Genomic DNA, 15310 nt, shown 5'->3' with positions numbered 1-15310 from the left:
ATTCACCTTTCAGGCACATAGCTCCCCCAACACTTTATAAACTGATGCTACCACGCTGTTGTATTGACATGAAAGTATAACAGGCCAGTCTGTAACAAGAACATTTATTTGTACAGATTGTATCCACACAGCAATGAAATTAAGTACTTTTTTTTTTATGAGACAAACTGCAGTACCAACTCGCATCCTTTTAGGTCAAATCTGATTGGATCTGTGTTCAGATCTAACACACGTCCTTCACACACAGCTGAAAATTAATGAATAATTCCAGGATATAAAATACAAATGTGTAGTTACGGTAAGAATCTAAAAATTGTCAAGTGTGACGCTGGCAAACCAGAAGACTTAAAGTGATGTAGCAAGAACATCCAAACAACTGCAGGATGGATTTGGGATCTGATTCATTACAGTAGTTTGAGTACAAACATTAATTTACATTCCTACTACCACTTTTTTATTATTCCATTTACACTGTCAGATTTTTTTTACATCTAGCAGGATAGAAGAGGTCTGGTGTCACTGATGCAGTTACATGACCTGAGGAAATGTGAATATCCTGTAAGAAGCGGCAAAACATGTTACAGCACTGCACCTCTGTTGGACCCTGGGTGTGATGTGTATTTAAATATTCGGTGCGCTATACAGTACAAATATCATAGAAAACTGTAGACTAACCCACGCGTCATTGTCATGAATCCATAATGGAAAAATAGAAATAGTAGCTTTGTTTTTTCCTACTGCCTGTGTCGGTAAACACACAACAGTGGCAGTTAAAGTCTTTGTTCAACTTCAGCCTGTGGAGCAAACAGGCTTCCTCTCCTTTGCTGCTCCTCCTCAGTTCACTTCAGGAGGGGGGGGGGGCTCAGCTACAGCACTGTGGTGACCTCCAGGCTGAAGGTTACTGTCCACTCAGGAAGGCAAGATGGCCTTTAGTGCATTTGTTGGCATAGTGGCCCTTCTCACCACACTGCAGACACGAGGAAGAAACAAGAGTGAGGATGTTAAAAATAAAGCTGGAAATGGCACAGAAAAGATGGAGTGAGTGTGTGTCTTAAGTAGAAATAATCATCAATGGATGGTCAAGTGTGTTCGAGTTGGCACAAAAGCAAATCCTCAAATTTCAGAAGACAAAGTTTCAGCTTTGATCCACATGAGGACATCTGAGCAGGTTCATTTTAAGTACCATAACACATACATTTACATTAAACTGATAGAAAATGATCAAAATGTGTGATGAATCATACAACTGTCCCCAACAACTGATGTTGATTACCAAAAAGCATTGAAGAAAAATCAAGATTTGCTTCCATCCCCACCAATATACTACTCCTGCTTTCTGGCCAAGAGCTAGACAAGAAGATCAACGTCACCCTGATGTCTGAACAGTAAATATGTAGCTTGGCCCAGCAGCCAATTAGCTTAGCTGCTCTGTTTACAGGCAACAAAATAAACTCTCTAATTAAAAAAAGTGATAATTTACAGTTTATGTGATGCTATGTGCTGCACTATTTTTGGGCTGGGAGGTATTTACAGGTATTTAAATGTATTAAATGCACAGTATGTCATTTCTGCCACTAGAGGTCTCTCAATGAGAACAATACAAAGACAACATAGTTCGATGACTTTGTGAAGTAGCGTGGGATCATGGGAGTTTTCGCTGTTAAACAACCACCACTGCCGATGGAAATCTATCTGACGTGCCTCAGACAGAAATGTTTACAGTTTCATTCAAGTTATATTAAGTCACATTCACCAACTTCCTTTCTCACTCTCTGATGCATCATCTGATGTTTCACCAGAAGTTATAGCGACAGGCGACAAAATGAGTTAGCTTGAAATGTTACCTTGAGTAAAAATACGTATTTCTCTGGGTTTGAACATTGTTGGAAACATTTGGGATTTTATTAAAATACATTTCATTTATTTAACTTCCTTTTTGTTTTGTGTGGAAATAACTTTGGTGGCAGCTTCATATTTCCTTATCATATATAAATGGTATTGATCTTGTCATCCAACTCTCCGGCACAGGCTACGGTGAGAGACTGAGTGTCTCCAACAGATTTTGAAGACACACTGGCAGGTTAGCACACTAATGTTCAGATGGCTCACCTTGTAGCAGGTGACCTGGTCCAGTGGCCGAGGCCCTCTGTTGCCAGTCATGTTGTTTTGCTGACTCATCCCCATTGGTGCGTGGTTCTGCGGCCGCTGCCCTGGACTGGAGCTGGTCAGCTGGATGAGAGAGAGCGACGAGCGGCCGATGGTGGGCACAGGCTGCAGAGGGAAACGCACACAGAAATCATTTTTAGTTTTGACCGGACGCTGCATTCTCTGAATGAACGAGACGGCCCGTCGTTTATACATACAGATGTGTGGGTGTTTGTGCATGTATCCTCTTACCTTTGTCTGGTTCTGGGTTTGCTGTGGTAGAGGAGGCTGTTCAGAAGCTCCCATGGGCAACTCAAAACGAGGGCTGTAGAAGAGCATCTCAGTGTTAAATCGGTAAGGTGAAGAAATAGGGCCGCTAATGCTAAAGTAATATTACACACTAAAATGTTTCTATTATGTAAGAATCAAATGAAAAGGAATACATACTGCATAAATTTACAGGATTTTCCTTCTGGACAGAAGCCCACCAGGTAGTTCACACAGATCACCCTTCTTGTGTGTCTGTGTCTGCAGTCAGGACCTGAGACAGGATGGAAGAAGAACAACAGAAAGGAAAAAGTATGTCTAGGTGTTAATATCACCTCTGCATCATCACTACAGGAATGTTCATGTCCACCATAGAGCAGGACGTACCGTGTTTGCAGAAGCCTCGGTCATACCAGGGACAGTCTTTAATCTTGGACTCGGGATCAATGTGCAGGAATGGACATTCCTTGTTGCTACACTCACCTGCGAGGGTCGACACGGGCACATTAACAGAGAACACTCTGGACGAATACAGTCATTAAGCTTATCTGTGTGATTTTATGAAACATCGAGTCTACGAACCGAACTTGGAGTAGAAGTAGCATTCAGGCATTTTGGTCATGTCGTATTCGTGGAGAAACTCGCACTGGTCTCCCTTCTTACACAGTCCTCTGAGCCAGTGCTTACACACCACCGTCTTCTCTCCGCTGATGTGACGGAACGGACACATCCCACCTGGGAGTGGAAACAAAAAGATACAGCATGACAGATGGCACAACTCTCCCGGTGATAGTGTGTCACTCAAAACCACCGCCAGAACTAATCATTCTCAGTTGTGTGCTACAGCCAAGATTTGGTGTTAGATTAATTACAAGCAATGTAAATAAAATAGAACGAAAACGTGCTGTGTTGTAATCAGCTGGAATATTTATATGCATCGTGATTTGAAAAAATGTATAACTAATTCCTCGGATTATAAATGTAAATGGGTTAGTTTGATCTTAATGGGGTGAAAGTAAGCTAAAAGCATGCTTTAGATCTTAGAACTACAAACTTTGCTGAGAAAAATGTAAGATATTGCTTTGTTTTGTGTTTTGTATTTTGGGGTAATCCAAGCTGGTCAGATCTTACATTTTTATTCTGTATATTGTATTGGTAATGTTTTAAATATTTAATGTGCTTTGCAAGATACGATTATTACTATTTTCATTATTATTGTGAGATCTAACACCCCTCCTACACATCAAGATAAAAACACCTTCTATTTTGCACATCCTCTTTGGAGGAAAACCACATCGCAATGTGCAAATCACAAACACATTATCATTCACTGTGAGACAGTGTGAGCCTTCCAAACCTGCGAAAGATTACTACTATTGACCTGTTTTCTTGAGATCTACTCCTTAGGATTTGATGGTTTTTTCCCATCACCCAGCCCTACTGCAGTGTGTTCAAAGGGGCGCTATGTAGTTTTGGAGAAGAAATTCAAACTCAGAATATTTACAATATTAATGAGGTAACAATACAAACTCAGAAATATTTACTTCTCCCATAACTGAATAAACAAGCTGTTCTCAGAGGACAATAAGGTCCCCAGAACACTGTTTGAAGCTAGAAAGGTGGCAGGGTCCGCCACATATAAACAAAGTAAGACAAATTGTGTTGTCCTTTGAGGCCAGTTTGTTTATTCAGAGATGAAATCGAGGAGCATTTGTTTTGTTTTTTTATCAGTGATAAAAGATGATATTGGCTGCATTATGGGAAATGTAGGATCGAGTGTTCAGTCAGTTATCACCCCACTGTTATGTCAGTCGACTTTATTTAGTCATATTACTATTATTATGAGATACTACTGCTAATGCCTAAAATGTTCAGCACACCTGTATGAAGATGTTTCACTGATGTTGTGTTTTTACCTTTCACACAAGCTGCTCTCATGAAGAACTCACACACAGCAGATCCGGATTCTGCAGAGACACATTAGCACAACCTTAATAAAGAAATTAGATCATGGCTACACAAAGCTAACATGAATAGTCACCATCGTTCAGGTGTCGTTGTGAAACCAGCCGTTAGTTTCCATCAGTGTTACCGTTAAGTGTGGTTATCGTTCACCTACAGCGGCTAAGCACCAGCTAGCATCCCAACACTTACTGTCCATGCCGGGGAAAGGCAGGGGCTGCGCTCCTAGCTGCTGCTGCACAGCGATCTCCAGGTCAAACTTGATGTGATCCACGTTAGCCAGTAGGTCCTGCATGTCTGCGTCGGTTTGCGGTGCCTCGATCAAAGAAATGTCAGTTTTGGTTAGCTAACTTGAAGTTAAGCTAAAGCTAGTTGTTAGCTATTTCTTCATCAGCCAGCTAAAGTGGCTAACGAGGCTAGCTAGGCTAACCGATACGCTAAGAAACAAACCACCGAGCTCCCTGATGAGAAGCCACAATAGTTGCTGTTCTTTTGTAGCTTTGCTGGCCTGTTTTAAAGAAAAGACCTGACTACTGGTCGATCTGTAACTTTTGTTGAGTCGCAAACAGCTCCTTGTTCTCTGTGGATGGATTGGAGGCGCGCGCACTGACCTCTGACCTGACGGAGTAAGGCAAGACTAATCGATCCTCGAGCGGTTTGATAAACTCTCACCACATTATGGTGGCCTCACTGCTGATATAAAGAAGTGTCCCAATATTTATGGAAGCAATTAACACTGAAAAAAAAATGCCATCACAGACTTTATGGAGACAAATAACAGGACCATACTGAAATACTGAGCCTCAAAGAAATATATGGAGCCTGAGAGGTGTCATGGAGAAAAAACATTGGTGCAGATAAAAAGGCTCATTTTCTCAAGATAACAAAATAATTAACTTGTGATCATGAGATAATATTTAAGTAAAATAATTGCAAGCACAGTGGTTCTTCACTTCCAGAAGTACAGCTTCATCATTGTGAACTTGTTAGCACATGCTGCTTCTCAGCAGCTGTGAAACAGTTATGTTTTTAACTCATTATTCAGGAAAATGCTCAGCCTCTTAATATTTCAATCCAGGATAGAAAAGTGGAACTAGTCTGCACTAGTTTGCAGTCAAATTGAAAGATCACACACAGTTTCTGTTGGTTTGTTTATTATGGTTATCATAATTAAATGTGACAATTGTGGTTTTATTGTTTTCAAATTGTATTTATTATACTGTATATGGACACAGGATGATGTACAGCAGTCAGTCTTCGTTCTTCTTTCTGCACTACAGTAACTTTGGATTGTAATTGTAATACAAAGATTAAAGCTTAAATGAGATCATAACATTTGAGACCAAAGCTACAGATGAATACAAAACCCAGTCTAAAAACAGGACAGGCACTGTAGCATCAATAACAGGAGGACAATGAGGTCCGAAATCTATCTTTGCGTTAAGACAAATCTGTTCCAATCTAAATCTGTGGTGAAGTCATGATGAAATGTATTGATTTCACAAATTTAAAGGTGTGCACTCAAAGAAATATACACACAAAAAACACACCACAAAAATTGGCAAAATAACTTTTGTTACAATCATCAGTCAAGAATCCTTCAGTGTCTCTACAGCTCAGGCAGGCCAGGCATGGGGAACTGACCGGCAAAAGCCTCCACCTCTGTCTTAATTTCAGACACTCGCTGCTGGAACTTCTCTCCCTGAGCCAGAGCCCGGATGAACTCTCTCAGAGGGGCCTTTGGATCCAGGCTTCTCTGCACCTCCAAGGTCAGCACAATAGCTGCAGAAGAAGGGAGCACACCACAGAAATGTTAGCTTTGTGACTGGATGTTTTTTTTTTTTTTTTTTTTTTTACCAAAGTGCTGCTTGGGAGGTGTAGTTGACTTCTCCCCTTATGTTTTTATGTTAAAAAAAGTCTTTAGCACATTAAGGTTGGACAGTTTAAAAGCAATGAGGCTCATTTGAGTCACTTCTGTTTAACATGGTGGTTGATTTAGGTCAGCTGCATATCGGGAAGTGTTTTGTTACTCACATCCACACCAACAACCTTATATTTATATATTATATTGTATTAATATATTTTATATTGGCACCCACATTCAATGATATGGTCACCTCAGGTCAAAAAATGTTTTTTCAGAGAATATATGGCTAAAAAAAAGAAAAAAGAAAAAAAAAGATTACCTCTATGGATGAACTCGGCCACCTTCCTGAAGTCATCCTCCACCAAGCCTCTAGAGGTCAGAGCTGGAGAGCCAAACCTCAGACCACTGGGGCGCAAAGCACTCTTATCCCCTACAAACACATGGATGTAGAAATATTAAGAATGGCTTTCTGTAGGGAAAAAAGGACTTTCACAAGAATCAGTCACAAAGACAAAGGAACCACTAGGGGCTACACTCGTATGCAAACAAAGCTGTGTATGTAATAAACAGTGCTTAAACACTCAAACTACCTGGACAGGTGTTCTTATTGCAAGCAATGGCACAGGCTTCCAGGACCTTCTCAGCTCGGCCTCCATCAGTTCCTTTGCTGCGCAGGTCCAGCAGGATCAGGTGGTTGTCAGAGCCGCCTACACAGGGAGAGAAAAAGGGTATCAGACATTGCAGAGACTATGAAACTTACAACTGCAACCAGAAATCTGGCATCACAACTCATTTTTCATCACCTAGCAATGCACTGGTACTTACCAGTGACAATCTTGTAGCCATGGTCAATAAGAGAACTGGAAAGAGCTTTGCAGTTAGCAAGAACCTGCATCTGGTAAGCCTTGAACTCCGGTGTCATGGCTTGTTTGAGAGCCACAGCAACACCTGCCAATAAAAAACAAGTCCTAAATGAGACTGAGGCTGACATCATCGAATGACAGCTGAGATGAAACGAGGTGGACAAATTAAAAGGGTGATGATGCGATGTACCTGCAATAGCGTGGTTGTGTGGTCCTCCCTGCAGCCCAGGAAACACAGCCTGATTGATCAAAGACTCCAAGTTGTACAGAATCTCCTTCCCCTTGGCATCCACACTCCGCACGCCTGGAGAAGGGTAATGGAAAGATACAGTGAAGGAAAACAGGAAGCTAAAGAAATCACTGAGTAGTAGTAGGTAATACAAACAAAAATAATATTGATGATAAATCAGAAAATGTAAGTGGCTTGTTTTGGCAGAAGCATCATTATTCCATTCACACCTTTCCTGTAGAAGATGAGGCCAGCGCGGCAGCCACGCAGCGTCTTGTGTGTTGTCGTGGAAACAATGTCACAGTAGTCAAAGGGTGAGGGCACGAGTCCAGCAGCCACCAGTCCACTGATGTGAGCCATGTCTCCCATCAGATAGGCACCATTCTCATTAGCAACCTGCTTCATGCGGGCGTAGTCGAGGTTTCGGGAGTAGCAGCTCGTTCCTGGAGAAGAGGGAAAAAAACAAAAGGTGAATGTGATGGTTATTTACAGGTTGCTTCCGGATATAGACTCCTCATTTCACTGAATTTGTTTTCATTACTGCAAGTTAACAAATAATAACAGAAGCTGGCATGCATCGTGTGTGCATGTGTGGGTGTGATAAAGGACCTGCAATGATGAGTCTGGGGTGGAACAGTCGAGCGTTTTCTTGCAGTCTGTCGTAGTCAATGTAGCCAGTTTCTGGATTCACCTAAAAACAGGAGACCCAGTCTTATCAAATACACCAAAACTGCACCTGATATACACAACATAAGCACAGCACAGCAATATGTCTAAGATCTGTGGTAAAGTTGCCTACAGAAGATGTGGAGTGAATAATTACAAGGTGTTTTCAAGTTCAAGTTTGATTTCAACTTGTTTTTTCTTTTTCCAGTTTCCACCTTTTTGTCTGTTATTTCCCTGAATTGGTCAAATGATGGCCGTTTTGTCGTCCCTCTCCAGCTCTCACGAGGAGCCACAGGTCAATGCCATGTGCACATACTTGCACTAATGAGGAATAATCTTGTTTAACCTCGTCCTGGACTCCATGATCGAGAAACAACTACTACAAACTCAAGTTGTGTTTCAGAAAGCCACTTTTTAACCTAGAATGAACTTTTCTAGAAGACTTTCAAATAACCTCAGTGAAACTTACAGTGACAGAGTTTTAAAGTAACATCTGAAACAAGAGAAATGAAGTATGACTACAATCCATTTTATCCATCAAAGTTTTACTGTACATATTCTCAGTCTATGCTGTTTGTACTACTTCCACATCGTGCCTTGATTCTTATCTATTTAACAGTTATTACTATTTTTTTTTAGTATGTTAGTATTTTGTATACATGTTAAATAGTGTGCAGTTATTGTTCACATCTTTGAGGAATTTCTAGCCGACTCTTGGGACTTACTGTATGCGACTATTTAGTACCTTATACGGCATGGACTCAAAGAAGATGGACGTTGCTGAGATTTTCTTCTTCTCCGTCATGAAGCCGTGTGTCAGATGGCCTCCGTCAGGAAGGTCGAGTCCCATGATCCTGCCATGGGGCTCCACGATCGCCGTGTAGACAGCAAAGTTGGCGGGTGAACCTTAAAGAGAAGCACAAACAAAAGTATGACGGTAAGACAGAGAGACGAAGGAATGAGGAAGAAGTTGCGAGAGGGACAACAACATGAGAGGAAACTGAAAAAGTAAACGCGTAGAGTTTGAGGAGTGAGAAAGTTAAAACATTGATCAGTCAGGTTCTACCAAACAGTTTTAAATGTTAAATCACTATTTTATACCCGAGTATGGCTGCGCGTTGACACCCCATTCGTCGGAGTCCAGCCCAAAGGCCTCCAGCGCCCTCTTCTGACACAGTCTCTCCAGCTCATCAACATGCTCCGTACCACCGTAATACCTGAACACATGGATCTCACTGGTTAATACTGCTATAGTGATTTGCTAATAAATGGACAGGATGAAGCAAAATGATTGATGATGATGATAATAAAAATGATGATGATAATAAAATGTACCCAATCATTGGCATTTCAAGCACAAACTTGATTACTTCTGTACCTCTGACCAGGATATCCCTCAGAGTATTTGTTGTTCATACAGGAACCCAGAGCCTCGAGAACCGCTCTGCTGGCAAAGTTCTCTGACGCGATGAGCTCCAGACCGTACGTCTGCCTGTGCTTCTCATTTTTTATGATGGTAAACACCTAAAACACAAATACTGTATTATTTCAGGGCACAATAACAATTTGACGAACAAGCAATTTAGTGAAAAAATGCATTATAATATAAAACTCAGTTGATATCACTGTATCATCACTGCAGTTAAGACCTTCTCAAGTCCAGTGAACACAAACCTCAGAGTCGCTGACGGACAGAGGCTCCAGCATCATCTTGTTGTGTGAATCCCATGTTTCTTTGCTTATACTGTGGCCATTTGTTAAAGACATGATTGCTGTATCTCTGGTCACGCAAAGTGGAAATCTGAAGAGGAAGACAATTCTTTTATTGAGAGATTAGATAAGAAGACAAGACAAGACAATCAAGACATAAAGCCATAAAAACACCCCAAGTGAGGCAAAATCTGTCTCCTACAAGCTGCATTAAGAAAATATTGTGGCTGCCTTATGGAAGAGTATATAATGAGTGCTGCTGACAAACTTGCTCCTGCCATACAGATCCATTATCACAGTCCTAAGCCTTAAACAAAGGAGCACACATGCAGCATCATCTGTGCTGTCTGCCGCAGTGTTGCAACTCTTTCTCTGTGGCAGTGTATGGTCTCATCGGTTAAACTTTGGACCTGTCCATGGGCTGATAAGCTGCAGAAACTCATAACACGGGTTATTAGGTAACCCAAAATTACACATTTTGCAACTCCATGAAGTTTACAGTTGTGTTTACAGTTGCCAAATCTTTATCAGAGTTTGCTCTGTCCTGCCTGTAAAGTTTAAAGTCATTGCAGGTCAGACATGCCGACTGAGCGCCTGACACCTATTACTGTTACTGGGTCTGGTCGACTGACCCAGAGAGTGAGCAGCAATGAGGGAAAACAACAACGACTGTACATGTTGAAACATATAACATTAAGAGTGAAGTGACCTGTGAAAAAACACCGCTAGCGTCAAAAATATCCACATAGTAACAGTCAGAAAAACTAACTTAGCTAACGTTAGCTTGCTACTTTTGACAGGACACACCTGCACAATGCTAGCACACAAATGTCCTGTCAGTGCTGCGGTACAACACCGCGGGAAAACAAACAAATGAGAGTTTAAACACCAGTTTAAAGTTGACTTGTTCTTCTTGAAAGGCTCTGACAGCACAAACACCAGCCTCCAGTGTGTTTACATCCCCGTGTGCCCATGAAACATTAACTAGTTATGTACCTAGTTGACTCACCAGTTGAGTGGAGGATCCGGCCACTGTCACATGTAGGGCTGGACTGATAACATGTCGCGGGACTGCAACAAAAAAAGCTGCTGCCCTGCGGAGGATAAAGTCCGCCAAACTTTCCACCAATCAACTCGCTTACTTTTCTTCTTCTTGAGTTGATAATCCAGCACATTCAGCGCATTACCGCCTCCGTCTGGTCAGCGTGCAGCCCAGGGCCCACTTTCCCCCTTTTCATACTGCAACAGTGTCAAATATTATAACACAGTGAAATCACAGCTAATATTATTTGCAACTTTTTGTCAGAATTACACCATTTTTGGTAACATTTATCTAAATAAAGTACGATGAAGACATCTGTAGATAGATCAAACTCCTAATTAGATCACAGGATCTGAAGGGTTACAGAATTTGCCGTAACACTGGTATGTATAACTTCTGAAAATGGCCTTAAAAGTGGTCCTTGACAAATTAAAATAAAAACAATGAGAAACAATAACCATTTCAAGTGAGAATAATACCTGGAGGTCCTATCAAATGTATGCAAATGAAATAATATGTTTAATTGATTGTTTTTTCCAAAATAGAGAACTCAAGGGTGAAAACATTAAGATGATTTATTTAGGCTTATTTTTCATTTCTCTGTTTTATAATTCTTTGTCTTTCACACAACTGAATCCTTCACAGCTCATTCAATAAAACACATATTGCACATTTAATCGATATGGATGTGGTGAATGTGAAAATTCGAGAAAAATCTGACCAATGTCAACATTTGATTGTATCAATGTTGAATCTCTCAACGTCACCAACTTTTTTGCACTGCTTAGGAAGTGTGGGTATCGGACCCACTTTGTCTTCTATTAACTTATCATTATACATTTCCAAAATATAGACGCTGTAGTTGCTTCTCATCAATTTTAGCTGTTTTAAGAGACCTCTCTTAAATAATTTGGGAGCTGAGACCAATTCTTAACACTGAGGAGCATTTATGTAAGGCATTTATTTTTAATTGTAAGAATAAGGCAAAATTATTGACTGAACTCTGAGAAGCTTTATACATTCTGACCCTGAGACTAAATCCGACCCTTTAATCCTGTCTGGCTGAGAAAATAAATAAAAAATAGCTTCATGTACCACTTGATATGTTCATCATCATCTGCATATTTACATCTTTAAATCTAAATCTTCTGTTTTTTTCTTGATTATACCACTACTGAGGTCAGGGCCATTTTTTCAACTCATTCATTTAACCGATAACTGTTCCTGTCCAGTTATACTTTTATACATTCTGACATCTGACGCATTCTAATATTGCAAATTAAACATCTGCTATATTGACTCATCTCATTTTGACACAAGTTGACAAGCTGGTTGCTTTAAAGCAGTCACAACAGTTTTCTCACAGGGAACTAAAGCAAATAAAGAAATGGACACATTCCACTGTTTCATCATATTAATCTGAAATATTTCCATAAGTCTGTTATATACAATATTAGATCCCCAAATAAAGAAAGTGGCAAAGCTCAGTTAGCAAAGTGGGAATTGTACAATAAGTATATCATTATTAATACCATGTACAAGATCATAGGTTAGAAGAGGTTCATTCCAAGTGTACGCGAAGACCGTCAGATTATCAAATGTAGCTTTACCTCCAGCAGGGATCAACGTGGCCTTTACTCCATGCCGAAATATACACAACCCCCTCTCCACTGGTGTCTCCTCAAACGTTTTCCAAATGGACATATTTTACAGAAATGTCAACACCATAGTTCCTCTTTTAAAAATAGTCAGATATATATTGCGCCAGTCCATGAACATGTGAAAGTGCCTCTGATAAATACTGTGTATCATTTCAGTGAGAGCGAGTTTATTCCTCTGGCTGCTGCTGCCGCTGCGTCTTTAGCTGTAAGCAGAAAAGAAAACCTCATCAGCTTAACACACTGGACATAGACATTCATACAGTGGTAGTATGTAGACTGTGGCTGCTGTTTGAGTTCTGCATGTAAAAAGTTAGTTACTGTTGCTGCATTCAAGAGTTAATCAGTTACATCATAGATCATACATTTAACACCAGGGTTATAAGTAAGATCTGACAGATGTCAACATAAAGTCACCTTCTTCGGCTGCTTTGCTTACATATCAGACGATCAAGACAGAGGTTAGACTTCTGGTTTATTGTTTTGTATTTTCAAACACATCAATAATGTGTTTGACAAATGTACTGTAATGTTACCCTGGATAACAGGTTTGGCCGGGCCTGCTGGAGTGTTCACTTCCTCAAATCTATTAGAGGAGTACACAGCCGCTTACATTACCCTGCTGAGCAAAGCTGCTCCACTTTGCTCAACTATGACTGGACAATCGCTGCTCAGGGCAGAGGTTTAGCAAGCAGGCAACTGCAAAAAGTCAAGCTCCATTATTCATATTGAAATATTCGTATATACATATATATCTATATATCTATATATAGCAGACTGAGACTGCAGTTGTGGAGACGCACAAAACTGCCCAGATTCCAGTCATTAAGAGTAACAAATAAATCAAATATATTTTATATCATTTAACTCCTCCTGCTTCACTGGGGCACATTCTTGAGATAAGAGAATACTGAATCCCCACACGCCACAAGATAACATGAGACAGCAGTCCATGTGACCTGCCCTATTTTGTGAAGACGGTTCAGTTTCTTCAAAATAATGAAAATATGCCTTCATGGCCACATCAGAGTTCTTATCAGGTAATACAACTTTGAAGCCTTTTTCTGGCTCTGAGCACTCAATATATACTTGGTTTAATGCAACAATTAACCTTATTATTATTATTATTATTGTTATTATTATTATTATTATATGTTTTGCTTACCTTTTTTCTCTTCTTCTTTCTTTTTTGCCGCATCTTCTCTCTGTTTCCTGATGATGGCGAGGCGAGCGAGGTCAGCTTTGGCCTGGTCCGTCTTCCCTGCCAAGTGCATCTTCATGTAGCGCTCCTTCGCTTTCTGCTTCTCGATCTCCTCTCTGTGCCAGAATTTGAGTGTGTGACAAGGCGGGGAAAGTGACATCAGAAAAGTCACAATCAAACATTTTTGACTGGGAATTATTGAAACTTGATGTCATGGACACAAAAGACACACCTTTCTCTCCTAGATAGTTGCTTGGGCTCATCCAGCTCAATCTGCGTCACCTTCTTGGACTTCTGAGCCGCTCTGTTGGGGTTCTCGATTTCTATCAAGCCCTCCACACCTGCTCTCCTCCTCTGCAAACACATCACAATAGCTTATACAGTATAAATTGATTGCTATGAATGTACCACACAACTAAATAAATACACAAACACTTTTATGAATGTGCCACACTGAAAAAAACTGCAGAACGAGGTTCTTCTTAAAATACAGTAATAGTGATATAATAAATACTTTATTATATAGAACTGTGTGTGTGGCAACAGAGCAAGGGAGAGACCGAGACATCGTACCAATGAATTTTCATCATCGCTGTCCTCTGATCCTGATCCAGGTAGCTTCTCCTCTGCCGTGTCATTCGGAGCTGCACCCGCCTCTTCTGCCTCCTGCTCTTGCTTTATATAATGACAGCCAAGCAAGCAGACCACACACAGGAGAACAATATTAGGACAAAGCAACAGGTCGAACACAAGCGGGAATACCTCAAACACTAAGTATGCAGGTTTTATCTCCATCCAAACATCACAGCCCTTCTCCTCTGGCTGATGAAGTATTAATGAGTGCAGTGAGGAGTGGTAGTGTTTTGGGTCTCACAGGGTCACTCCATCAATGTTAAACTCAGTGGTCACTGCACACACTTGGGCTGTTATGGCAGATAATTGAACATACTTAGTGGATGTACACTCTGTACCAACCTTTTTCCTCTCCTTCTCTTCCTTCATCTGGGCGTCTATCTCCTCTGGGCTGGTGTACGTCCTCATGCGACCCTTGTGGCCACCTTTCCTACCTGCAACCATGATGAAAAATAACATCACACACAGATTTTAATAACACATTGTACGACAGGTGTCAGGGACAGCGAACAGACAGGTGTCAGGAGTGGCAGAGTGGTTTATAAACGTACTGTCAGTGCTTGTTAAGTGTTTTAATACGCCCCAAAGCAGAGACATGTAAGTTAGCAAAGCTATTATTACTCTACAGAGGCGTTACGCCTGGATCGCTGCCTGTTGTTGGGTGGCTAACAGCAGGCTAACAGATGTCCAAAGCTAATTTCAACAAAATGTAGCAGGTTAAAGATATTCCTTACCTCCTCTGGGCATTTTGACGAAAGAAGCCTTTTTAAAACTCACTGACAAGAAAATACTGACACAAAACACAAGTGTTAGGGCAGCACCACGAACTGACAGCTGGCTAAACTCACAGTCGAGATGAGTAACACAATACTGTTTGTAGTTCAAGTATTTGCCTTTACAAAATCTTTGGTAAAAGGAGATTTTCAAGCATTAAGTAACCAGATTTGCTACTATAAATGACACACAATGCAGAGATATCCAAATAATTCCCAGATACTTGATAAATAACGTTAGTTCTTAAATAAAACAACCTAAATCCTGTTTTTTTATTTTCAGGCAATTTGCTA

At 40.6% G+C, this 15310-nt stretch overlaps 3 protein-coding genes across 4 annotated transcripts; all 3 read right to left on the bottom strand.

Moving 5' to 3' along the window:
- Window positions 1–88: 88 nt before the first annotated feature.
- Window positions 89–5015, bottom strand: cpsf4 (cleavage and polyadenylation specific factor 4). The gene is made up of 8 exons (XM_084372652.1): window positions 4567–5015; window positions 4329–4379; window positions 2995–3147; window positions 2800–2895; window positions 2593–2686; window positions 2398–2470; window positions 2110–2271; window positions 89–967 (listed from the first exon to the last, which is right to left on the bottom strand). Exons 1-8 carry the CDS (start codon window positions 4667–4669, stop codon window positions 899–901), a joined length of 801 nt encoding a protein of 266 aa, XP_084228778.1. The 5' UTR covers window positions 4670–5015; the 3' UTR covers window positions 89–898.
- Window positions 5016–5504: 489 nt separating this feature from the next.
- Window positions 5505–10801, bottom strand: shmt1 (serine hydroxymethyltransferase 1 (soluble)). 2 transcript variants are annotated; one of them, XM_084371779.1, is made up of 12 exons: window positions 10719–10801; window positions 9674–9800; window positions 9378–9523; window positions 9101–9216; window positions 8745–8905; window positions 7943–8024; window positions 7564–7776; window positions 7295–7408; window positions 7067–7189; window positions 6832–6948; window positions 6561–6671; window positions 5505–6156 (listed from the first exon to the last, which is right to left on the bottom strand). In XM_084371779.1, exons 2-12 carry the CDS (start codon window positions 9764–9766, stop codon window positions 5984–5986), a joined length of 1449 nt encoding a protein of 482 aa, XP_084227905.1. In that variant the 5' UTR covers window positions 9767–9800; window positions 10719–10801; the 3' UTR covers window positions 5505–5983. The 2 variants fall into 2 exon arrangements, with proteins under 2 accessions (XP_084227905.1, XP_084227906.1); XM_084371780.1 differs by having other exon boundaries at window positions 10706–10770.
- Window positions 10802–11308: 507 nt separating this feature from the next.
- pdap1b (pdgfa associated protein 1b) lies at window positions 11309–15097 on the bottom strand. The gene is made up of 6 exons (XM_084371781.1): window positions 14978–15097; window positions 14586–14677; window positions 14184–14285; window positions 13843–13964; window positions 13575–13726; window positions 11309–12615 (listed from the first exon to the last, which is right to left on the bottom strand). Exons 1-6 carry the CDS (start codon window positions 14988–14990, stop codon window positions 12560–12562), a joined length of 537 nt encoding a protein of 178 aa, XP_084227907.1. The 5' UTR covers window positions 14991–15097; the 3' UTR covers window positions 11309–12559.
- Between the last annotated feature and the right edge of the window lie 213 nt (window positions 15098–15310).

Source organism: Pagrus pagrus (genome assembly GCF_965226575.1).
Source record: "Pagrus pagrus genome assembly, chromosome: 13".
Taxonomy (NCBI): domain Eukaryota; kingdom Metazoa; phylum Chordata; class Actinopteri; order Spariformes; family Sparidae; genus Pagrus; species Pagrus pagrus.
Note: the sequence above shows the minus strand (reverse complement) of the source record. Positions and strands in the feature narration are given on the sequence as shown.